Source organism: Salvelinus alpinus, chromosome 1 (assembly GCF_045679555.1).
Source record: "Salvelinus alpinus chromosome 1, SLU_Salpinus.1, whole genome shotgun sequence".
NCBI lineage: Eukaryota > Metazoa > Chordata > Actinopteri > Salmoniformes > Salmonidae > Salvelinus > Salvelinus alpinus.
The window spans coordinates 56867440-56891932 of record NC_092086.1 but is presented as its reverse complement, the minus strand read 5'-3'; the positions used below and the strand labels follow the sequence as shown (position 1 = coordinate 56891932).

The 24493-nt window shown below is 44.1% G+C and overlaps 1 protein-coding gene across 3 annotated transcripts in view; it reads right to left on the bottom strand.

Moving 5' to 3' along the window:
• LOC139581451 (thyroid hormone receptor alpha) overlaps positions 1-24493 on the bottom strand; it is a 134073-nt gene that overhangs the window by 26067 nt on the left and 83513 nt on the right. For 2 of the 3 annotated variants that reach the window (XM_071411249.1, XM_071411241.1), the window contains exons 1-7: positions 15311-15413; positions 13693-13754; positions 11127-11248; positions 10532-10679; positions 10197-10402; positions 1290-1436; positions 288-546 (exon numbers count right to left, since the gene is read on the bottom strand). In XM_071411249.1, coding sequence (XP_071267350.1) covers positions 288-546; positions 1290-1436; positions 10197-10402; positions 10532-10679; positions 11127-11248; positions 13693-13754; positions 15311-15342 — 976 coding nt within the window. In that variant the 5' untranslated portion in view covers positions 15343-15413. Of the gene's footprint in view, positions 1-287; positions 547-1289; positions 1437-10196; positions 10403-10531; positions 10680-11126; positions 11249-13692; positions 13755-15310; positions 15414-23695; positions 23981-24493 lie in introns of those variants that run through there. The other variant, XM_071411232.1, reaches the window with a different exon arrangement.

Genomic DNA, 24493 nt, shown 5'->3' with positions numbered 1-24493 from the left:
GAATGCACAAATACATACCTTTAAAGACCAATAATAATACTAGAGAAATGGTAGATATTGAAGCTTGTTCATAAAATTTAACCAACATAGGGAGACCTTCAGTGTGTTCATACAGCTGTTCTTTGTTCATAAAGATGTTATGTCTGTTCTTAAAGTGGTTATGATCCTGATGTCCTTCCATTGATTGACTGTTTTGTTTGTTCATAGAGCTGCTATGTCTGTTCATTAAGATATTATGTCTGCCCATAGAGTTGTTATAACCTTTCCACAGCCTCCTGGCTCCTCACCTGAGCTCATGAGGAGCACAGCCTGCAGCAGGGCCACCTCCGAGTCGTCCAGGTTAAACTGTGCCAGACTCTTGCCCAAATCAAAGATGGCGTCCGACACCACGCCCAGCCCGCCATTCTTCAGCTGCTCCCTCTTCACCGCCATCTCGCCGCTCAGGGTCAGCGTCTCGCTCTCTGGGTCGTAGCGCACGGCGGCACGCAGCGACATGATCTCCATACAGCAGCCTTTCAATAGGATGATCTGGTCCTCACAAGGCAGCTGGAGGGAGGAGAGGAGAGGGAGACTGTTAAGAGTGTACAACAAATAAACACAATGAGGTCATCCCATGGCAGTGAGGGGACTGAGAGGAAACCTATAGTCAGCACTAAAGGTCAAGACACACACACACAGATATACAGACACACACACTGCAGTACTCACAAGGCAACTATAGGGCATATGTACATTATACACACATAGCCTGGGAACAAACTGAAAGATCATGTTACCAAATATCCAGTAATTCTAGCAGCTACCACAACAGTTAGCTACATTATTCCTCTGCTGGCCAGTGAGACTGCGTTGATGTTTATTTATAATGATAATCCAGCTACAGATTACATAACTGGTGAATCACAATCTTTCGGGACTGTCTGTCGGGGACCGTGGATGAAGGTGAGTTCTGTGCACCCTAGTCTGAGTACTCTCTGTGAGTGAGTGAGTGAGTGAGTGAGAGAGGGTGTATGTGAGTGTGAAACAGCAGCATTATGTCCTCATTATAGAGCAGATTGAGTCATATTGCAGGAGGCAGTGGTGAATATACAGTACAACACAAGCACGCACGCAGGAACGAACAGACAGACACCATGACAAACAGTTCTGCTGAAGGAGGAGAAAGAGGAGGTAAGCACAGTCAAGTGTGTGTTGATGAGCCCCATTAGAGACTCACAGGGACAAATGAGGACACAGGACAGAGACACACAGGAACTCACACACACAAATGCACAGTGCTTTAAACCCACCTCTGAGAACATGGGCAGTTTTTTGGCAAAGTCGACGACGCGTGTGATGGCAGGGGTGATGATCTTGGTGAACTCGCTGAAGGCCTCCAGGTCTACCTTGTCTCCATCCGGGGTGGGAGCCACGGGGGACTGACCTATGTCCTCAGGCTGGGGACACAAAGATAGCGTCTAATGAATAGTCCCACCAGGCAAACAATCAGATCAACCAACATCCACATCCACTCACCAGACCTGGGTTCAAATGTATGCGCATTTAAGTATTTTGTATTTATATACTTATTTTCTGTGCATTTGAGTATTTTCAAATAATGTGGCAGAAATAAACTACTTCTATTTGAAGTATTTGAAACTATTTTCAATTAGTAAGCTATTTATAGGAAATAATTTAAAATATTTTTTAAATACTTGTTTCCAAATACATTTTTTCAAAAAACCTTAGGACCAAACAGACCTGGGTTCAAATGCATGGATTATTTAAATATTTGTACTTGAAAATAAATGTATATGAGTACTTTCAAATACATGTCAATACTTTCCAAGTGTATTTCCAAATACATTCCAATACCTGTATTTTCAAATATACAGTACCAGTCAAAAGTATGAACACACCTACTCATTCAGGGGTTTTCTTAATTTTTTACTATTTTCTACATTGTAGAATAATAGTGAAGACATCAAAACTATGAAATAACACATGGATTCATGTAGTAACCAAAAAAGGTGTTAAACAAATCAAAATATATTTTATATTTGAGATTCTTCAAAGTAGCCACCCTTTGCCTTGATGACAGCTTTGCACACTCTTGGCATTCTCTCAAACAGCTTCACCTGGAATACTTTTCCAACAGTCTTTAAGGAGTTCCCACATTTGCTGAGCACTTGTTGGCTGCTTTTCCTTCACTCTGCATTCCAACTCATCCCAAACCATCTCAATTGGGTTGAGGTCGGTTGATTGTGGAGGCCAGGTCATCTGATGCAGCACTCCATCACTCTCTTTCTTGCTCGAATAGCCCTTACACAGCCTGGAGGTATGTTGGGTCATTGTCCTGTTGAAAAACAAATTATATTCCCTCTTAGGCCCAAACCAGATGGGATGGCATATCGCTGCAGAATGCTGTGGTAGCCATGCTGGTTAAGTGTGCCTTGAATTCTAAATAAATCACAGACCGTGTCAACAGCAAAGAACTCCCACACCATCACACCTCCTCCTCCATGCTTCACGGTGGGAACCACACATGCAGAGATCATCCGTTCACCTAGTCTGCTTCTCACAAAGACACGGCGGTTGGAAGCGGCGGTTGGAAGCAAAAATCTCAGACCAAATGACAGATTTCCACCGGTCTAATATCCATTGCTCGTGTTTCTTGGCCCAAGCCAGTCTCTTCTTCTTATTGGTGTCCTTTAGTAGTGGTTTCTTTGCAGAACTTTGACCACGAAGGCCTGATTGACGCAGTCTCCTCTGAACAGTTGATGTTGAGATGTGTCTGGTACTTGAACTCTGAAGCATTTATTTGGGCTGCAATTTCTGAGGCTGGTAACTCCAATGAACTTATCCTCTGCAGCAGAGGTAACTCTGGGTCTTCCTTTCCTGTGGCGGTCTTCATGGGAGCTAGTTTCATCATAGTGCCTGATGGTTTTTGCGACTGCACTTGAAGAAACTTTCAAAGTTCTTGAAATTTCCCGCATTGACTGACTGTTGTTTCTATTTGCTTATTTGAGCGGTTCTTTTCAATATGGACATGGTCTTTTACCAAATATGGCTATATTCTGTATACCACCCCTACCATGTCACAACACAACTGACTGGCTCAATCAAAGCCAAGAGTGTGCAAAGCTGTCATCAAGGCAAAGGGTGGCTACTATGAAGAACCTTAAATCTCAAACATATTTAGATTTGTTTAACACTTTTTTGGTGACTGCATGATTCCATGTATTATTTCATAGTTTTGATGTCTCCACTATTATTCTACATATGTAGAAAATAGTAAAAATAAAGAAAAACCCTGGAATGAGTAGGTGTGTCTAAACTTTTGACAGGTACTGTATGTATTCATAAGTGCAGCCTGTTATGTCTGTGTGTGTGTGTGTCCGTGTGGTTGAGGTGATGTACCGAGTGAGTGAATGAGTGAGTGAGTGAGTGTGTTGATGTACCGAGTGAGTGAGTGAGTGTGTTGATGTACCGAGTGAGTGAGTGAGTGTGTTGATGTACCGAGTGAGTGAGAGAGTGAGTGAGTGTGTTGATGTACCGAGTGAGTGAGAGAGTGAGTGAGTGTGTTGATGTACCGAGTGAGTGAGAGAGTGAGTGAGTGTGTTGATGTACCGAGTGAGTGAGAGAGTGAGTGAGTGTGTTGATGTACCGAGTGAGTGAAAGAGTGAGTGAGTGAGTTGATGTACCGAGTGAGTGAAAGAGTGAGTGAGTGAGTTGATGTACCGAGTGAGTGAGTGTGTTGATGTACCGAGTGAGTGAGTGTGTTGATGTACCGAGTGAGTGAGTGGGTGAGTGTGTTGATGTACCGAGTGAGTGAGTGGGTGAGTGTGTTGATGTACCGAGCGAGTGGGTGAGTGTGTTGATGTACCGAGCGAGTGGGTGAGTGTGTTGATGTACCGAGCGAGTGAGTGAATGTGTTGATGTACCGAGCGAGTGAGTGAATGTGTTGATGTACCGAGCGAGTGAGTGAGTGAGTTGATGTACCGAGCGAGTGAGTGAGTGAGTTGATGTATCGAGCGAGTGAGTGAGTGAGTTGATGTATCGAGCGAGTGAGTGAGTGAGTTGATGTATCGAGCGAGTGAGTGAGTGAGTTGATGTATCGAGCGAGTGAGTGAGTGAGTTGATGTATCGAGCGAGTGAGTGAGTTGATGTATCGAGCGAGGGAGTGAATGTGTTGATGTACCGAGCGAGTGAGTGAATTGATGTGTCGAGCGAGTGAGTGAGTGAGTTGATGTATCGAGCGAGTGAGTGAGTGAGTGAGTTGATGTATCAACTTGTAAGTCGCTCTGGATAAGAGCGTCTGCTAAATGACTTAAATGTAAATGTAATGTATCGAGCGAGTGAGTGAGTGAGTTGATGTATCGAGCGAGGGAGTGAATGTGTTGATGTATCGAGCGAGGGAGTGAATGTGTTGATGTATCGAGCGAGTGAGTGAGTGAGTTGATGTATCGAGCGAGTGAGTGAGTGAGTTGATGTATCGAGCGAGTGAGTGAGTGAGTGAGTTGATGTATCGAGCGAGGGAGTGAATGTGTTGATGTACCGAGCGAGTGAGTGAGTGAATTGATGTGTCGAGTGAGTGAGTGAGTTGATGTATCGAGCGAGTGAGTGAGTGAGTTGATGTATCGAGCGAGGGAGTGAATGTGTTGATGTATCGAGCGAGGGAGTGAATGTGTTGATGTATCGAGCGAGTGAGTGAGTGAGTTGATGTATCGAGCGAGTGAGTGAGTGAGTTGATGTATCGAGCGAGTGAGTGAGTGAGTTGATGTATCGAGCGAGGGAGTGAATGTGTTGATGTACCGAGCGAGTGAGTGAGTGAATTGATGTGTCGAGCGAGTGAGTGAGTGAGTTGATGTATCGAGCGAGTGAGTGAGTGAGTGAGTTGATGTATCAACTTGTAAGTCGCTCTGGATAAGAGCGTCTGCTAAATGACTTAAATGTAAATGTAATGTATCGAGCGAGTGAGTGAGTGAGTGAGTTGATGTACCGAGCGAGTGAGTGAGTGAGATGATGTACCGAGCGAGTGAGTGAGATGATGTACCGAGCGAGTGAGTGAGATGATGTACCGAGCGAGTGAGTGAGATGATGTACCGAGCGAGTGAGTGAGATGATGTACCGAGCGAGTGAGTGAGATGATGTACCGAGCGAGTGAGTGAGATGATGTACCGAGCGAGTGAGTGAGATGATGTACCGAGCGAGTGAGTGAGATGATGTACCGAGCGAGCGAGTGAGATGATGTACCGAGCGAGCGAGTGAGTGAGATGATGTACCGAGCGAGTGAGTGAGATGATGTACCGAGCGAGTGAGTGAGATGATGTACCGAGCGAGTGAGTGAGATGATGTACCGAGCGAGTGAGTGAGATGATGTACCGAGCGAGTGAGTGAGATGATGTACCGAGCGAGTGAGTGAGATGATGTACCGAGCGAGTGAGTGAGATGATGTACCGAGCGAGTGAGTGAGATGATGTACCGAGCGAGTGAGTGAGATGATGTACCGAGCGAGTGAGTGAGATGATGTACCGAGCGAGCGAGTGAGATGATGTACCGAGCGAGCGAGTGAATGAGTTGATGTACCGAGCGAGCGAGTGAATGAGTTGATGTACCGAGCGAGCGAGTGAATGAGTTGATGTACCGAGCGAGCGAGTGAATGAGTTGATGTACCGAGCGAGCGAGTGAATGAGTTGATGTACCGAGCGAGCGAGTGAATGAGTTGATGTACCGAGCGAGCGAATGAGTTGATGTACCGAGCGAGTGAATGAGTTGATGTACCGAGCGAGTGAATGAGTTGATGTACCGAGCGAGTGAATGAGTTGATGTACCGAGCGAGTGAATGAGTTGATGTACCGAGCGAGTGAATGAGTTGATGTACCGAGTAGAGGTCGACTGATTAATCAGATGTTTTTTTTTTTTTACACCATTATTTAACTAGGTAAGTCAGTTAAGAACATTCTTATTTTCAATGACGGCCTAGGAACGGTGGGTTAACTGCCTTGTTTAGGGGCAGAACGACAGATTTTTACCTTGTCAGCTCGGGGATTCGTTTTTGCAACCTTCCGGTTACTAGTCCAGCGCTCTAACCACCTGCCTTACATTGCACTCCACGAGGAGACTGCATGGCAGGCTGACTACCTGTTACGCGAGGGCAGCAAGAAGCCAAGGTAAGTTGCTAGCTAGCATTAAACTTATAAAAAACAATCAATCTTAACATAATCACTAGTTAACTACACATGGTTGATGATATTACTAGTTTATCTAGCGTGTCCTGCGTTGCATATAATCGATGCGGTGACTGTTAATTTCTCATCGAATCACCGCCTACTTCGCCAAACGGGTGATGATTTAGCACTGTCGTTGCACCAAACCTAACCATAAACATCAATGCCTTTCTTTAAAATCAGTACACAAGTATATATTTTTAAACCTGCATATTTAGTTAATATTGCCTGCTAACATGAATTTCTTATAATTAGGGAAATTGTGTCACTTCTCTTGCGTTCCGTGCAAGCAGTCAGGGTATATGCAGCAGTTTGGGCTGCCTGGCTCGTTGCGAACTGTGTGAAGTCCATCTATTCCTAACAAAGACCGTAATTAATTTGCCAGAATTGTACATAATTATGACATAACATTGAAGGTTGTACAATGTAACAGTAATATTTAGACTTAGGGATGCTACCTGTTAAATAAAATACGGAACGGTTCCGTATTTCACTGAAAGAATAAACGTTTTGTTTTCGAAATGATAGTTTCCGGATTCGACCATATCAATGACCAAAAGCTCGTATTTCTGTGTGTTATGTTATAATTAAGTCTATGATTTGATATTTGATAGAGCAGTCTAACTGAGCGATGGTCGGCAGCCGCGGGCTCGTAAGCATTCATTCAAACAGCACTTTAGTGCGTTTGCCAGCAGCTCTTTGCTGTGCTTCAAGCATTGAGCTGTTTATGACTTCAAGCCTATCAACTCCCGAGATTAGGCTGGTGTAATTGATGTGAAATGGCTAGCTAGTTAGCGGGGTGCGCGCTAATAGTGTTTCAATCGGTGACGTCACTCGCTCAGACTTGGAGTAGTTGTTCCCCTTGCTCTGCAAAGGCCGCGTCTTTTGTGGAGCGATGGGTAACGATGCTTCGAGGGTGGCTGTTGTCGATGTGTTCCTGGTTCGAGCCCAGGTAGGGGCGAGGAGAGGGACGGAAGCTATACTGTTACACTGGCAATACTAAAGTGCCTATAAGAACATCCAATAGTCAAAGGTATATGAAATACAAATCGTAGAGAGAGAAATAGTCCTATAATTCCTATAATAACTACAACCTAAAACTTCTTACCTGGGAATATTGAAGACTCATGTAAAAAGGAACCACCAGCTTTCATATGTTCTCATGTTCTGAGCAAGGAACTTAAACGTTAGCTTTTTTACATGGCACATATTGCACCTTTACTTTCTTCTCCAACACTTTGTTTTTGCAATATTTAAACCAAATTGAACATGTTTCATTATTTATTTGAGGCTAAATTGATTTTATTGATGTATTATATTAAGGTAAAAGAAAAGTGTTCATTCAGTATTGTTGTAATTGTCATTATTAAAATAAATGTAAAAACATAATCGTCCGATTAATCGGTATCGGCTTTTTTTGGTCCTCCAATAATCGGTATCGGCGTTGAAAAATCATAATCGATAGACCTCTAGTACCGATTGAGTGAGTGAGTTGAGGTGAGTTACCGACTGAGTTGAGGTGAGGTACCGACTGAGTGAGGTGAGGTGAGGTACCGACTGAGTGAGGTGAGGTACCGACTGAGTGAGGTGAGGTACCGACTGAGTTGAGGTGAGGTACCGACTGAGTTGAGGTGAGGTACCGACTGAGTTGAGGTGAGGTACCGACTGAGTTGAGGTGAGGTACCGACTGAGTTGAGGTGAGGTACCGACTGAGTTGAGGTGAGGTACCGACTGAGTTGAGGTGAGGTACCGACTGAGTTGAGGTGAGGTACCGACTGAGTTGAGGTGAGGTACCGACTGAGTTGAGGTGAGGTACCGACTGAGTTGAGGTGAGGTACCGACTGAGTTGAGGTGAGGTACCGACTGAGGTGAGGTACCGACTGAGTGAGGTACCGACTGAGTGAGGTGAGGTACCGACTGAGTGAGGTACCGACTGAGTGAGGTACCGACTGAGTGAGGTGAGGTACCGACTGAGTTGAGGTGAGGTACCGACTGAGTTGAGGTGAGGTACCGACTGAGTTGAGGTGAGGTACCGACTGAGTGAGGTGAGGTACCGACTGAGTGAGGTGAGGTACCGACTGAGTGAGGTACCGACTGAGTGAGGTACCGACTGAGTGAGGTACCGACTGAGTGAGGTACCGACTGAGTGAGGTACCGACTGAGTGAGGTACCGACTGAGTGAGGTACCGACTGAGTTGAGTTGAGGTACCGACTGAGTTGAGGTGAGGTACCGACTGAGTTGAGGTGAGGTACCGACTGAGTTGAGGTGAGGTACCGACTGAGTGAGGTGAGGTACCGACTGAGTGAGGTGAGGTACCGACTGAGTGAGGTACCGACTGAGTTGAGGTGAGGTACCGACTGAGTTGAGGTGAGGTACCGACTGAGTTGAGGTGAGGTACCGACTGAGTTGAGGTGAGGTACCGACTGAGTGAGGTGAGGTACCGACTGAGTGAGGTGAGGTACCGACTGAGTGAGGTGAGGTACCGACTGAGTGAGGTGAGGTACCGACTGAGTGAGGTACCGACTGAGTGAGGTACCGACTGAGTGAGGTACCGACTGAGTGAGGTACCGACTGAGTTGAGGCGAGGTACCGACTGAGTTGAGGCGAGGTACCGACTGAGTTGAGGCGAGGTACCGACTGAGTTGAGGCGAGGTACCGACTGAGTTGAGGCGAGGTACCGACTGAGTTGAGGCGAGGTACCGACTGAGTTGAGGCGAGGTACCGACTGAGTTGAGGCGAGGTACCGACTGAGTTGAGGTGAGGTACCGACTGAGTTGAGGTGAGGTACCGACTGAGTTGAGGTGAGGTACCGACTGAGTTGAGGTGAGGTACCGACTGAGTTGAGGTGAGGTACCGACTGAGTTGAGGTGAGGTACCGACTGAGTTGAGGTGAGGTACCGACTGAGTTGAGGTGAGGTACCGACTGAGTTGAGGCGAGGTACCGACTGAGTTGAGGTGAGGTACCGACTGAGTTGAGGTGAGGTACCGACTGAGTTGAGGTGAGGTACCGACTGAGTGAGGTGAGGTACCGACTGAGTGAGGTGAGGTACCGACTGAGTGAGGTGAGGTACCGACTGAGTGAGGTGAGGTACCGACTGAGTGAGGTGAGGTACCGACTGAGTGAGGAGGTACCGACTGAGTGAGGTGAGGTACCGACTGAGTGAGGTGAGGTACCGACTGAGTGAGGTGAGGTACCGACTGAGTGAGGTGAGGTACCGACTGAGTGAGGTGAGGTACCGACTGAGTGAGGTGAGGTACCGACTGAGTGAGGTGAGGTACCGACTGAGTGAGGTGAGGTACCGACTGAGTGAGGTGAGGTACCGACTGAGTGAGGTGAGTTACCGACTGAGTGAGGTGAGTTACCGACTGAGTGAGGTGAGTTACCGACTGAGTGAGGTGAGTTACCGACTGAGTGAGGTGAGTTACCGACTGAGTGAGGTGAGTTACCGACTGAGTGAGGTGAGTTACCGACTGAGTGAGGTGAGTTACCGACTGAGTGAGGTGAGGTACCGACTGAGTTACCGACTGAGTGAGTGAATGAGGTGATGTACCGACTGACTGAGTGAATGAGGTGATGTACCGACTGAGTGAGTGAATGAGGTGATGTACCGACTGACTGAGTGAATGAGGTGATGTACCGACTGAGTGAATGAGGTGATGTACCGACTGAGTGAATGAGGTGATGTACCGACTGAGTGAGTGAATGAGGTGATGTACCGACTGAGTGAGTGAATGAGGTGATGTACCGACTGAGTGAGTGAATGAGGTGATGTACCGACTGAGTGAGTGAGTGAGTGAGTTTTCAAGGCTGTGGTTATCAACACCTCAGATATGCACTGGATCAATCCATTCTGAGCAGATCCACATCAACTTTACTTTCAACAATAAAACTCTTCATACTGAGCTGAATTTGCCTGGTTGCCTGGCAATAACTTAGTCTCACTTAGCACTAGCCTAGCCAACTTTAGATTAGCCTAGCATCTCACCAGGAACTTGCGTTTCTGTTTCCAGTGGGAGCCCTGCGCGTTGGTGTGGCGGTGGGCCTCTGTCACATGGTGAATCAGCTCCCACTCCGAGCTGTCGGGCTCCGGACGCGTCTGCAGGGTCTTCACAATCTCGTCCTTCTTCCTCTTCTCCCTGTTCTCCTCAATCAGACGCCGCTTGGCTACCCGCTTAGAGTCGTCCAGCACCACTAAGGACACAAACAGAGTTGTTTTGTGAACCTACTGTATTTCAGTACTAAATGTAGAGGTAATGGGAGTGTAAAGCAGTGAGAAGGTAGGTGTGATTGACACTCATGGAGTGTGTGTGTGTCACTCACGGTCCATGGCCATGCCAACTGCAATGCATTTCCTGAAGCGACACAGTTGGCACTGGTTCCTTGTGATCTTGTCGATGATGCAGCAGCCATCGTACTTACAGGAGTAAGCCGGGTGAAGGTTCTTCTGGATAGTGCGCCTGAAGAAACCCTGTGGACATTGGTTGCATCAACTTCGTTATTTCAAAGTACGTTATCAACATAATGACGTTGTATCAACCACGTTGCTAGTTTTTTAGCTTAGGGACTAAGTTTACAAAAATACAACTGGTTCTGCAATGTTGAAAATCCCATGTGTGGAGAACAATTTTAGAAGAAATAGGGAACCTTTTTTCTTTAAGAAAAGTGCAAGGGTGACAATATATGCTATTTGGACACAATTGTATAATTTTTTTTTAAATGTCACTAGTATAATATGTCAATAATTTTGCAATAATTCTCGATAGTTAAATCAAAAATAACACGAACTCAATTAATGCATATACAAAGGAAAATCAGGTTACTCCCTAGTAGTTACTGTGGAATGCCTAGGTCATATAAAATTTGACCAAACCAGTCCTTGAAGTCCTACAGGCCAGTCATGGGCCATGTCTCTCACCTTGCAGCCCTCGCAGGTGATGCAGCGGTAATGGTAGCCGGTGGCCTTGTCTCCACATACCACACACGGCTCATCCTTCTCCAAGTAGCTGGGGATGTATCCTTGGACAGAGAGGCTCAGTGCTGAGGGAGAGATGGAGAGGAGGAGGAGAGAGGAAGTGGAGGAGAAAGGAAAAGGGAGTAGAGGAAGAGGGAGTAGAGGAGGTAGAGGGAGATCAGGAGAGGGGAAGCAAAGGAGGAGGAAAGACAAAGTGGAGGAGAAATTAAGAGGATGAAGAGGAGGGAGGAAGAGGGAGTACACGAGGAGGAAGAGAAGGAGGAGAGAGTAGAGAAGGAGGAGAGAGCAAGGAAGAAGAGAAGGAGAAGAGAAGTGTTAACACAGGAGCAACAAAAGCACATATACAGTAGAAGTGTGTATGCGTGTGTTTGATTAGGTCTGTGTGTTTCCTGTGTGGGCACACACACAGTTGAAGTCGGAAGTTTACATACACCTTAGCCAAATACATTTAAACTCTGTTTTTCACAATTCCTGACATTTAATACTAGTAAAAAGTCCTTGTCTTAGGTCAGTTAGGATCACCACTTTATTTTAAGAATGTGAAATGTCAGAATAATAGAGAGAATGATTTATTTCAGCTATTATTTCTTTCATCACATTCCCAGTGGGTCAGAAATTGACATACACTCAGTATTTGGTAGCATTGCCTTTAAATTGTTTAACTTGGGTCAAAAGTTTTGGGTAATAAGTTGGGTGAATTTTGGCCCATTCCTCCTGACAGAGCTGGTGTAACTGAGTCAGGTTCGTAGGCCTCCTTGCTCGCACAAGCTTTTTCAGTTCTGCCCACAAATTTTCTATAGGATTGAGGTCAGGGCTTTGTGATGGCCACTCCAATACCTTGACTTTGTTGTCCTTAAGCCATTTGCCACAACTTTGGAAGTATGCTTGGGGTCATTGTCCATTTGGAAGACCCATTTGCTACTAAGCTTTAACTTCCTGATTGATGTCTTGAGATGTTGCTTCAATATATCCACATAATTGTCCTGCTGCCATCTATTTTGTGAAGTGCACCAGTCGCTCCTGCAGCAAAGCACCCCCACAACATGATGCTGCCACCCCCGTGCTTCACGGTTGGAACAGTGTTTTTCGGCTTGCAAGCTTCCCCCCCCTTTCCCCCAAACATAACGATGGTCATTATGGCCAAACGGTTATATTTTTGTTTCATCAGACCAGAGTACATTTCTCCAAAAAGTACAATCTTCGTCCCCATGTGGAGTTGCAAACCGTAGTCTAGCATTTTTATGGCGGTTTTGGAGCAGTGGCTTCTTCCTTGCTGAGAGGCCTTTCAGGTTATGTCGATATAGGACTCATTTTACTGTGGATATAGATACTTTTGTACCCATTTCCTCCAGCATCTTCACAAGGTCCTTTGCTGTTGTTCTGGGACTGATTTGCACTTCATCAGAACACGTCTCCTTCCTGAGCGGTATAAAGGCTGCGTGGTCCCATGGTGTTTATACTTGCGTACTATTGTTTGTACAGATGAACGTGGTACCTTCAGGCGTTTGGAAATTGTTCCCAAGGATGAACCAGACTTGTGGAGGTCTACAATTATTTTTCTGAGGTCTTGGCTGATTTCTTTTGACTGTCCCATGATGTCAAGCAAAGAGGCACTGAGTTTGAAGGTAGGCCTTGAAATACATCCACAGGTATACCTCCAATTGACTCAAATGATGTAAATTAGCCTATCAGAAGCTTCTAAAGCCATGACATCCATTCTTTGAATTTTCCAGGCTGTTTAAAGGCACAGTCAACTTAGTGTATGTAAACTTCTGACACACTGGAATTGTGATAACAGCGAATTATAAGTGAAATAATCTGTCTGTAAACAATTGTTGGAAAAATTACTTGTGTCATGCACAAAGTAGATGTCCTAACCGACTTGCCAAAACTAGTTTGTTAACAAGAAATTTGTGGAGTGGCTGAAAAACTAATTTTAATCACTCCAACCTAAGTGTATGTACATTTCTGACTTCAACTGTACAGTATACACACACTCCCATATACACATCTACCCACCCACACCACTCTGACCTAATATCACTCCAGGGGAAATCCTAAAGTCACTCACCACCTAAAGTCTTCAGAGTAGAGAACCACATTTACCGCATGGCGGTGCCAAGACTACACAGCTGAAACATATTTATTCCTGACAATTCTAACTTGGAGTCCCCTCTTTTCAAACGATCTACTTAAATTAAAATGGTTGTCTCTCCAATTCATCTCCTGAAACGCATGCCCTTTGTCTAAAACACTGAAAGCAATTTGGCAGATAAACCATATGGTATGTGGAGTAAGTAGAGAAAATAAATACTAACCACCTAACCACCTAGGAATGCTGTCCCCCCCCTCATAAAAACAAAAGCTTTATAGAAGGGTATCAAAAGCATGTGGCTGAGTGGCTAGAGAGTAAGTGCTTAGAACAGCTACATGATACAACCATTTGTAAATGAGCATCGACTTGTCCTTCACTGAGGAATGGTGGCCAATGGCTTGCACGTGAACTTACCAGACATGCTCTTCACCGAACATGTGCTGTTCTTTCTCTTCCTTTTTGGGCCATCAGGCCACCTGGAGAGAGGGAGGGAGAGAGACAGACAGAAACATAGAGAGACAGAAACAGACAGAAGGGTAGAGAGAGAGGGGGATAGATAAGAGAGAAACGGAGAATGTCACTTTTTCCATTCGAACACACAACCAGCACCTTTAAATAACATTCCACCAACCAATCCCCAATCCCCAACTGCCCTGTAACCAAAAATCCCACCACACCCAAAAACACTATCAAAACAACTACAAAGCAGGGCAGCCATACAAATCTCTTCACAAGCCGTTTACCATTTCATTGACAGGACAAACTACCTCCCATCCCCCGAACATATTATTCTGAAAATTGCCTAATGTTATTCAGTTACTAGGCTCACAGTAACCTGGTTCCTATATGTAATCCACATGACATGACCATTTTAGTAACCTCACAAAACATACACCAGGCATACAACATCTGGACTACAGCCTGAAAAGACATGAGGGAGAGGTACTGAGGGAGAGGTACTGAGGGAGGGAGAGAGTGTTAGCGAGAGAGACCGTAGAAACAGAGGGGAGAGCTAGAAAGAGAAAGGTGTGCAATTGAATCACAAAAGTCCTCAAAGGTCACTTCCACTTAGAAATCGGAGGTTTGCTAGCACACGCTACACACATTACCATCAGTTGATACCCAATGTTACAACACATCTATTTGGGTATTTCGGTTTTATTTTAACATCAAAGTCATTGACGTGTGCTGCTGCTCCCCTTTCTTTAGCCTGGTCAAGCAGGCTGACCACTGCACTCACGCTTCCTTTCACAAGAGAAGCTAAATCGCGGAATCAGGCTGGTTTCATAAGGACATGTTCTCTTGGAATCAGAGACCTCTTTCACTGTGCTGGACGAGTCCCCGTGTCCTTCTCTACGCATATCCTCTCCGACATGGTCAATATGATACGGTCACTCCCTAACAACACCATTTGTTTTTGCCTCTCATTCACCCAGCCTCAAGTGTTCTGTGGTTATGTGGAGGGTACAGTGCCAGGACATTCATTTAACCACGCACGTACACACACGCACGTACAGGCGTCACAAGAGACTAATTCCCTTGACACCATCATTCATCCATGTATGACAGTTTTACAGATCAACCTCCGTCAAGAATCCTCTTAAAATGTGCTTCATCTAAATGACTGGTCTATCTTTACATAACATCAAGTTGCAGTTGAAGTGAGAGTCATTATGATTGGCTTAGCACATTGCCTTCAATGTGAGTTCAGTGATAGAGATTCTCCGTCCTCTCTCCTCTATCCCCCTCTACCTGTCCCCTCTCTACCCCTTTTCTCCATTCAATCTCTCTCCCGGTTCCCCCTCTCCCCCCTTCTCCATCAGAGATATGTTAATCCCAAAATGGTCTCTCCTCCTTTTCAAATGTGATGATGCATGCTAGATTGTTTTCCATTTCTTTCACAGTAAAGGTGCGCTGAAAGCAACAACGTTCAACTACATTTCAAATACACTGGTCAACTTGGCTTTGGCTGTCATATGCACACACACACAGAGAGAGAGAGACACAGAGAGAGAGACAGAGAGAGACACACCTGTTGATGCAATAGGGTTGCAGAATATGCATGGCTGTAGTCTGTATTTCCCCCTGAGAGATCTGTATAGTATATCCTTCCAGAGCGATCCTCTCGGTACAGTATCTGGGATGCTGTGATGTTCGCTGGGTGCTTCAGCCCTCAGTACTCTCTCACACTCCCTCCCTCTCCTTTTCTGGCAGGGAGTACGTTACTTTGCTTTCACTCTCCCAACCCCTCTCCCTCTTTCCATCTCTCTCTCTCTCTCATGCTTTCATCTGTTGACGACCCCCCCGATGACAGGCAATTAGTGATAACTATCACCTCATGTGACAGAGCTTTAGAAGACACCTCTCCCTGTTCCATCCCTTCTCAAAATCCCTCAGTCGTCGTCCTCCTCAGAATGACTTGATCTTCAATCCCAAATCACAGAGGCTTTGCTTATATAATCATGGAGATTGTAGAATACAATGGGACCCACAGCTAACATGTTGTGACATTATTATGGAACACCAGGTAAGTATTCCAGTGATTGTCTTTTAATGGTGTTACAAAGGAAAATAAAATAGGTAAATATGCTTGATTGATCAATAATATCAATGGGTTTAATCAATGGCTCTTCTTTTTCAGTGTTTTGAAGCTCACTGCCGGGTTGAATTTAGAGAAACCACAAACTGAAACAAGCAGATTTTTATATATACACTGAACAAAAATATGACGCAACGTGACAATTTAAGATTTTACAGAGTTACAGTTCATATAAGGAAATCAGTCAATTGAAATGAATTAATGAGGGCCTAATCTATCTATCTATTTCACACAACTGGGAATAAAGATATGCATCTATTAGTCACAGATACCTTTCAAAAAAAAGGAAGGGACGTAGATCAGAAAACCAGTGCCTATTTGCCTCCTGCAGCGCAACACATCTCCTTTGCATAGAGTTAGTTAGCGACATGGGGACGTGCATTATCATGCTGAAACATGAGGTGATGAGGCGGATGAATGGCATGACAATGGGCCTCGGGATCTCGTTAGGTTATCTCTGTGCATTCAAATTGCCATCGATAAAATGCAATTGTGCTCATTGTCCATTATGCCTGCCTGCCTGCCCATACCATAACCCAACCGCCAGCATGGGGTACTATGTTAACTACATTGACATCAGCAAACCACTCGCCCACACAATGCCAGAAACGTGGTCTGCGGTTGTGAGGCTTGTTGGACGTACAGCCAAATTCTCTAAATTGACATTGGAGGTGGCTTATGGTAGAAAAATGTACATTCAATTCTCTGGCAACAGTTCTAGTAGACAATCAGAGTCAGCAAGCCAATTGCACACTCCCTAAAAACTTTAGACAACTGTGGCATTGTGTTGTCTGACAAAACTGCACATTTTAGAGTGGCCTTTTTTTGTCCCCAGCACAAGTGTAATGATTATGCTGTTTAATCAGCTTCTTGATGTCACACCTGTCAGGTGGATGGATTATTTTGGCAAAGAGAAATGCTCACTAACAGAGATGTAAAATAATTTGTGCACAAAATTTGATTTGAGATAAATAAGCTTTTTGTGCGTTGGAACAGCACATGAAACATGGGACCAACACTTTACATGTTGCGTTTATATTTTTGTTCAGTGTGTATATACACAGTACCCATCAAAGGTTTGGACACACCTACTCATTCAAGGATTTTTCTTTATTTTTACATTGTAGAATAATAGATAAGACATCACAACTATGAAATAACACATATGGAATCATGTAGTAACCAAAATAATCTTAAACAAATCAAAATATGTAATGAAAATGCAAATGACCCGAGTCAATACTTTGTAAAAGCACATTTGGCAGCGATTACATCTGTGAGTCTTTATGGGTAAGGCTAAGAGTTTTCTACACCTGGACAATCCAGGTCATTGCTAGACAACCATTTTCAGGTCTTGCCATAGATTTTCAAGTAGATTTAAGTCAAAACTAACATGGCCTCTCAGGAACATTCACTGTCTTATTGGTAAGCAAGTCCAGTGTAGATTTGGCCTTGTGTTTTAGGTTAGTATCTTGCTGAAAAGTGAATTCATCTTCCAGTGTCTGGTGGAAAACAGACTGAACCGGATTTTGCCTGACCTTAGCTTCATTCAGTTTCTTTTTTTATCCTGAAAAACTCCCAGGTCCTTACCCATAACATGATGCAGCCACCACTATGCTTGAAAAAGTTAATTGCTTTGCCACATTTTTCGCAGTATTACTTTAGTGCCTTGTTGCAAACAGGATGCATGTTTTGGAATATTTTTTATTTTGTACAGGCTTCCTCTTTTTCCCCCTGTCAATTAGGTTAGTATTGTGGCGTAACTACAATGTTGTTGACAGCCTGTAACTGTTTTAAAGTCACCATTGGCCTCATGGTGAAATTTCGGAGTGGTTTCCTTCCACATCGGCAACGGAGTTAGAAAGGATGCCTGTATCTTTGTAATGACTGGGTGTAGTGATACACCATCCAACGTGTAATTAATAACTTCACCATGCTCAAAGGGATATTCAATGTCTGCTTTTTAATAAAATCTACCAATATGTGCCCTTCTTTGCGAGGCATTGGAAAACCAATGATTTGGTTGAATCTGTGTTTGAAATTTACTGCTCGACAGAGACCTTAAAGATAATTGCATGTGTGGGTTACAGAGATGAAGTAGTCATTCAAAAATCATGTTAAACACTATTTATGTAACTTATTATGCGACTTGTTATTAAGCACATTTTTACTCCTGTACTTACTTAGGCTTGCTATAACAAAGGTTGAACACTTGACATTTCAGCTTTGATATTTTATTACTTTTCAAACACTAAGAAAAACATAATTCCACTATTACATTCTGCTTTTTTTAAATTCAGGCTGCAGTACAACAATATATTTCATAATTATCTCCTTCATAATTATTATTTGATTAGATATTATGTATTGTACCACAAACACCAATGCAATAACGGTCATTACCGCAACAGTTTTCCAAGTCCAAAAAAGTAATAAACAAATCCAATTCTAATATTTTTTTTTAACATTGCATTCAGGCCAAAGAGTTCAATCTTGGGTTCATCAGACCAGAGAATGTTGTTACTCATGGTCTAAGAGTAATTTAGTTGCCTTTTAGCAAACTCCAAGCGGGCTGTCATGTAGCTTTTATTGAGGAGTGGCTTCCATCTGGCCACTCTACCATAAAGGCCTGATTAGTGGAGTGCTGCAGAGATGGTTGTCCTTCTGGAAGGTTCTTTCATCTCCACAGAGGAACTCTAGAACTCTGTCAGAGTGACCATTAGGTTCTTGGTCACCTCCCTGACCAAGGCCCTTCTCCCCCTATTGCTCAGTTTGGCAGGGCAGCCAGCTCTAGGAAGACTCTTGGTGGTTCCAAACTTCTTCCATTTAAGAATGATGGAGGCCACTGTGCTCTTGGGGACCTTCAATGCTGCAGAAATGTTTTGGTACCCATCCCGAGATCTGTGCCGCGACACAATCCTGTCTCCACGGACAATTCCTTCGACCTCATGACTTGGTTTTTGCTCTGACATGCACTGTCAACTGTGGGACCTTAAATAGACAGGTGTGTGCCTTTCCAAATCATGTCCAATCAATTGAATTTACAACAGGTGGTCTCCAATCAAGTTGTAGAAACATCAAGGACGATCAATGGAAACCGGATGCACCAGAGCAAAATTTTGAGTCTCATAGCAAGGGGTCTGAATACTTATGTAAATAAGGCATCTTTTTTATTTTTAAAACATTTGCAAAAATGTCTAAAAACCTGTTTCCATGTCATTTTGGGGAATTGTGTGTAGATTGATGAGCGAAATGTTTTATTTAATACATTTTAGAATAAGGCTGTAATGTAACAAAATGTGGAAAAAGTCAAGGGGTCTTAATAATTTCCGAATGGACAGTATATACAAAAGTATGTGGACAGCCCTTCAAATTAGTGGATTTGTCTATGACAGCCATACCCGTTGCTGACAGGTGTATAAAATCGAGCACACAGCCATGCAATCTCCATAGACAAATATTGGTAGGAGAATGGCCTTAGTGAAGAGCTCAGTGACTGTCAACGTGGCACCGTCATTGGATGCCACCTTTCAAACAAGTCAGTTCATCAAATTTCTGCACTGCTAGTGCTGTTATTGTGAAGTGGAAATGTCTAGGAGCAACAACGGCTCAGAAGCGAAGTGGTAGGCCACACAAGCTCACACAGTGCAGTGCCGAGTGCTGAAGCGCATAAAGAAAATCATCTGTCCTCGGTTGCAACAATCACTACCGGGTTCCAAACTGCCTCTGGAAGCAACGTCAGCAAAATACCTGTTTGTCAGGAGCTTCATGAAATGGGTTTCCATGGCCAAGCAGGCGCCCACAAGCCTAAGATCGCCATGCACAATGACAAGCGTCGCTGGAGTGGTGTAAAGCTCACCGCCATTGGACTCTGGAGCAGCATAAATGCGTTCTCTGAAGTGATGAATCACGCTTCACCATCTGGACGAATCTAGGTTTGACAGATACCAGGAGAACACTACCTGCCTGAATGCACAGTGCTGACTTTAAAGTTTGGTGGAGGAATAATGATCTGGGGCTATTTTTCATGGTTTGAGCTAGGTCCCTTAGTTCCAGTGAAGGGCAATCTTACCGCTACAGCATACAATGACATTCTAGATGATTCTGTACTTCCAATTTTGTGCCAACAGTTTGTGGAAGGCCCTTTCTTCTTTCAGCATGACAATGCCCCCGTGCACAAAGCGAGTTCCATACAGAAATGGGTTGTCGAGATCAGTGTGGAAGAACTTGACTGGTCTGAAATCAACACCATCGAATATCTTTGGGATGAATTGTAACGGCGAATGGGAGCCAGGCATCAGTGCCCGACCTCACTAATGCTCTTGTTGCTTAATGGAAGCAACTCCCTGCAGCAATGTTCCAACATCTAGTGGAAAGCCTCCCAGAAGAGTGGGGCCTTTTATAGCAGCAAAGGGGGGGGGGGACCAAATCCATATTAACGCCCATGATTTTGGATTGAGATGTTTGACGAGCAGGTGTCCACATACTTTTGGTCATGTAGTGTAGATATAAACCACATCAGGGAACAGGGCATCCTTTTTAAGGCCTTACGGTTGCTTAGATACCTTTGTATGTAGTGGGTCTAGTCAAGGCTTAAGATGTTTGATACGTCTTGACAACTGACTGACTGGCCAAACATAATTTGTTTCTTTACTGTACCTTTCATTACATTGAGATCAGGTTAACCTCTTTGGGCTATAGGGGCAGTATTGAGTAGCCTGGATAAAATGTGCCCAATTTAAACGGCCTCGTACTCAATTCTTGCTCGTACAATATGCATATTATTATTACTATTGGATAGAAAACACTCTAGTTTCTAAAACCGTTTGAATTTTGTCTGTGGGTAAAACACAACTCATTTGGCAGCACACTTTCTGACCAGGAAGTGGAAAGTCTGAAATCGATGCTGTGTTCAAGGGCCTGCCTATAAATGGGCATGATACGTATGACTATACGTGCACGTCATACACCTTCCCCTAGATGTCAAGACGAAGTGAGAGGAGAAATGAGTTGATTATCTTGGTCTGAGATATAATGCATCCTCTTGGAATGACGTGTCCCCCATTTTAGGTTTTCTGGAAGGCGCGTGGAGGGACCTGTTATTGCCTACTGGAAAGCTGTCGTTATGGGCGAATACTATCTCCGGCTTTGTGTGTGTCTGCCTATTAACTCGGCTGGGTTCTTGGACTGCATAGCTTTCAGTAATCAAGGCTGTGATGTCACACACTGGCATCACTGATCTGACTAGTAGCTGATGTCACTATCTGGCCGTGATTAGAAGTACTGTGCTTTGCGATAAAGTCAACTATGTTAACCATCTAGTAAACTAACACGCGCAAACATTACAATATTCTCTCAGTCACTGACCAGCCCATCAGGCCAAACATTTGTCAATAAATGTGCACGTACGTGTACATATGCACGCGCACACACACGGTGCTAGGACGTCACCCTTGCAGGAAAACGCTTGTGAATAATAAACAGGCTTGTTGTTGCAGGACAGAACATAGTGTTTGAGGACAGAGTCTGTTGGGAAGACAACCTGGTCTCAGAGCATTTCGTATTATTCTGTAAGTAAATCCGTATAGCCCATATGTTACATTTGGCATGGTTAATTAAGACAGATAGTATCTTAAGGCCAAAACGAAAGGAGGGTGGTTGGTCAGGCGTATAACGCGAAAGTCTAGCAACCCAAAGGTTGCGAGTTCAAATCTCATCACACACAACTTCAGCATTTTAACTACTTTTAAATGACTTGCTACTTTGAAACTAATTAGCATGTTAGCTAACCCTTCCCCTAACCTTAATTATTTAACCTAACTCCTAAACACAACCCTAACTCCTAGCCTAGCTAATGTTAGCCACCTAGCTAGAATCCGTAACATATCATACGTTTTTCAAATTCGCAACTTATTCTGCATTTTGCACATTCGTAACATAATGTACAGTCTAATACGAATTGTAATTTGTAACATCCAAAAATTAATACATACCATATGATACTAAATGGAGTGTGTTGGATTTAAGTACAGAATAATCCCGAAATGCTGTGAGATCAGGTTGGGGAACAGCTTACATATAGAGAAATGTTCAATCTTATCTACAGTCATGTCTGGGGACATGCTCTATGTCTACACACGTTGTGTGCATCAAGTTAAACACTGACCCCATTTTACAGGACACGTAAGGTCACAGTCTAGGAAGGCAACTAGAGTATTGAGAAATGTAATTATTTTACTTCACTTATCTAGATAATAGATATGAATATTCGATAATGCATTATCTAAAGTAGGGCTCTCCAACCCTGCTCCTGGAGAGCTACCGTCTTGCAGGTATTTGCTCCAACCCTAATCTAGCGCACATGACTAATAATTAGCTGGTTGATAAACTGAAAATCAGGTTAGTTACAACTGGGGTTGGAGCGAAAACATACAGGAGGGTAGCTCTCCACGAACATGGTTGGAGAGCCCTGATCTAAAGTGATACTGTAACAGTATATTGATCAATGCATGAAGTTACTGTAGATACCGACCCTAAAATCAATGTCCACTTGTACCTGAAGTTAATGAATAATAAAGGTTTGAATTTGAAACAGCTTGAGGACTCTCTTTGGTTCCGCTGTTGATCTTCAGAGTGGATAAGCAAGGCCCCTGAATGGATTTGAATTCATAACCGCTTCATTCTTTTTCACACTCCTTATTAAATTAAAGCTGGTAAGTGAATTGATGTGGTGGGCGCCAAACCTCCCTGAGAAGAGAACTCTAGACTGCTGCTCTCTAGAGTTAATCCTAATGTGCACACACGCATGGGCACACACAGTAGCCGCGTCGCTGTGATTGCCCCAGGGCTCGTGTGTGTGTGTGTGTGTGTGTGTGTGTGTGTGTGTGTGTGTGTGAGACCAAAGAGCTGAGTGACTCAGAGATCACGGGGGGAGGGGGGATGCATGAGGCAGCTCACACAAGGACACGTGCACAGACATCCTCCACACACACAAATGCACATACATGCACACAAACAAACAGCAACTCTCTCACATACACACAAACAAACACAGACATAAATAGCGACATACCAGAGACAATCCCTTGCTGGCGTCACATATTGATGTGTCCTGAGTTGTCCTGAGTTTGCTTTCCTGCCATTCCATCTGCCCCCACTCCTAATCCTACACTGTTCTGTTAATCCCTGCACAGTGGACACACACATGCACACATAAACACCATACACCTTCACCACATCCTCTGTAGTATAGGCCTATAACCAATACATCCCTTCACTAACATATAAAATACAGTACATTCGACACACACAGATTTCAAATCTAACGTGTGTATTTCTCTACCGCTGTCTGTGCTCATTTAAAAATGTGACTCCAATTCGCTGGATAAATTCAGCATCTTCACATTTAATGAGAAGGAAGGCGCCGCGCATGTGAGCGCACGTGTTGGGCAAGAGGCAGTGCTTTCCTAGAACTCCCTCTACATTCCTGCCCTCATTTTTACATTGTGTTTGCGATAGATCTATGGTGTGGGTGCGTCCACGCCAGTGTTGGTGTGTAGAACGTCTCTGTACAACGACAATGGTGAGACATTTGCTTTGTCTCTAGATTTATACATGAAATTGCATTATATAACGTCTAACTCGTCCTCTGTACATATGACACACTGTTATGCAATCCCCCAGAGGCAGTGTTAAAAAATTATTTGGGATGAACTAAGTGCTGTATTGTGTATCTGAAATGTTACGGACGATGTTACAAACCCACACACAGAAATCCCCCTCGTACACACCAGGGAACAGGGACGAACATGGACTGACCGTTTCTCATCTCCCTCTGATGAGTTGGGGTCCTCGACGTTGGAAATGGGCTCCATTCACCTTAATTCCATCCAGCGGCCAATGAGCGGAGACTGAGGGCGGGCCCCAACCTCACTAGCCTGCTCAGCATTCGCAGTTGGCCCCGTCAAACGACGGCCATCGATGGACGGCAGCGGTGAAGCGTTCCCCGGAGATGGTTGTGTGGAACATCGGTGGGGCAGGCCCACCCCTGGTTCTAGAGGCTAGCACGTGATGTGCTGAGAAGAGAGGAGACCCAGCTGAAACCTGTGAGGGGACAAACAGAGAAATTAGAGACATAAAATATACAACATATAGTAGGGAACAAATGCATTATGAGACCACTGGTAACCTTTATGAATTCATAATAGCTGTTATATCTAAAAGGTTTATTAATAGCTGTTGATCAATTCTACTGAAATCATTCAACTGAAAGTATGGCTTTAAATGTTTTGGAGAGCAATAAATAATTCATGACAGTTGTTGTTGTTGTCGTCCCCTCTAGTTAAATATACTGAACAAAAATATTAACGCAACATGTAAAGTGTTGTTCATGTTCCAGGAGCTGAAATAAAATATCAGAATGTTTCCATACTCACAAAAAGCTTCTCACATTTTGTGCACACATTTTTTACATCCCTGTTAGTGAACATTTCTCATTTGCCAAGATAATCCATCCACCTGACAGGTGTGGCACATCAAGAAGCTGATTAAACAGCATGATCATTATTACACAGGTGCACCTTCTGCTGGGGACAAAAAAAGGCCACTAAAATGTGC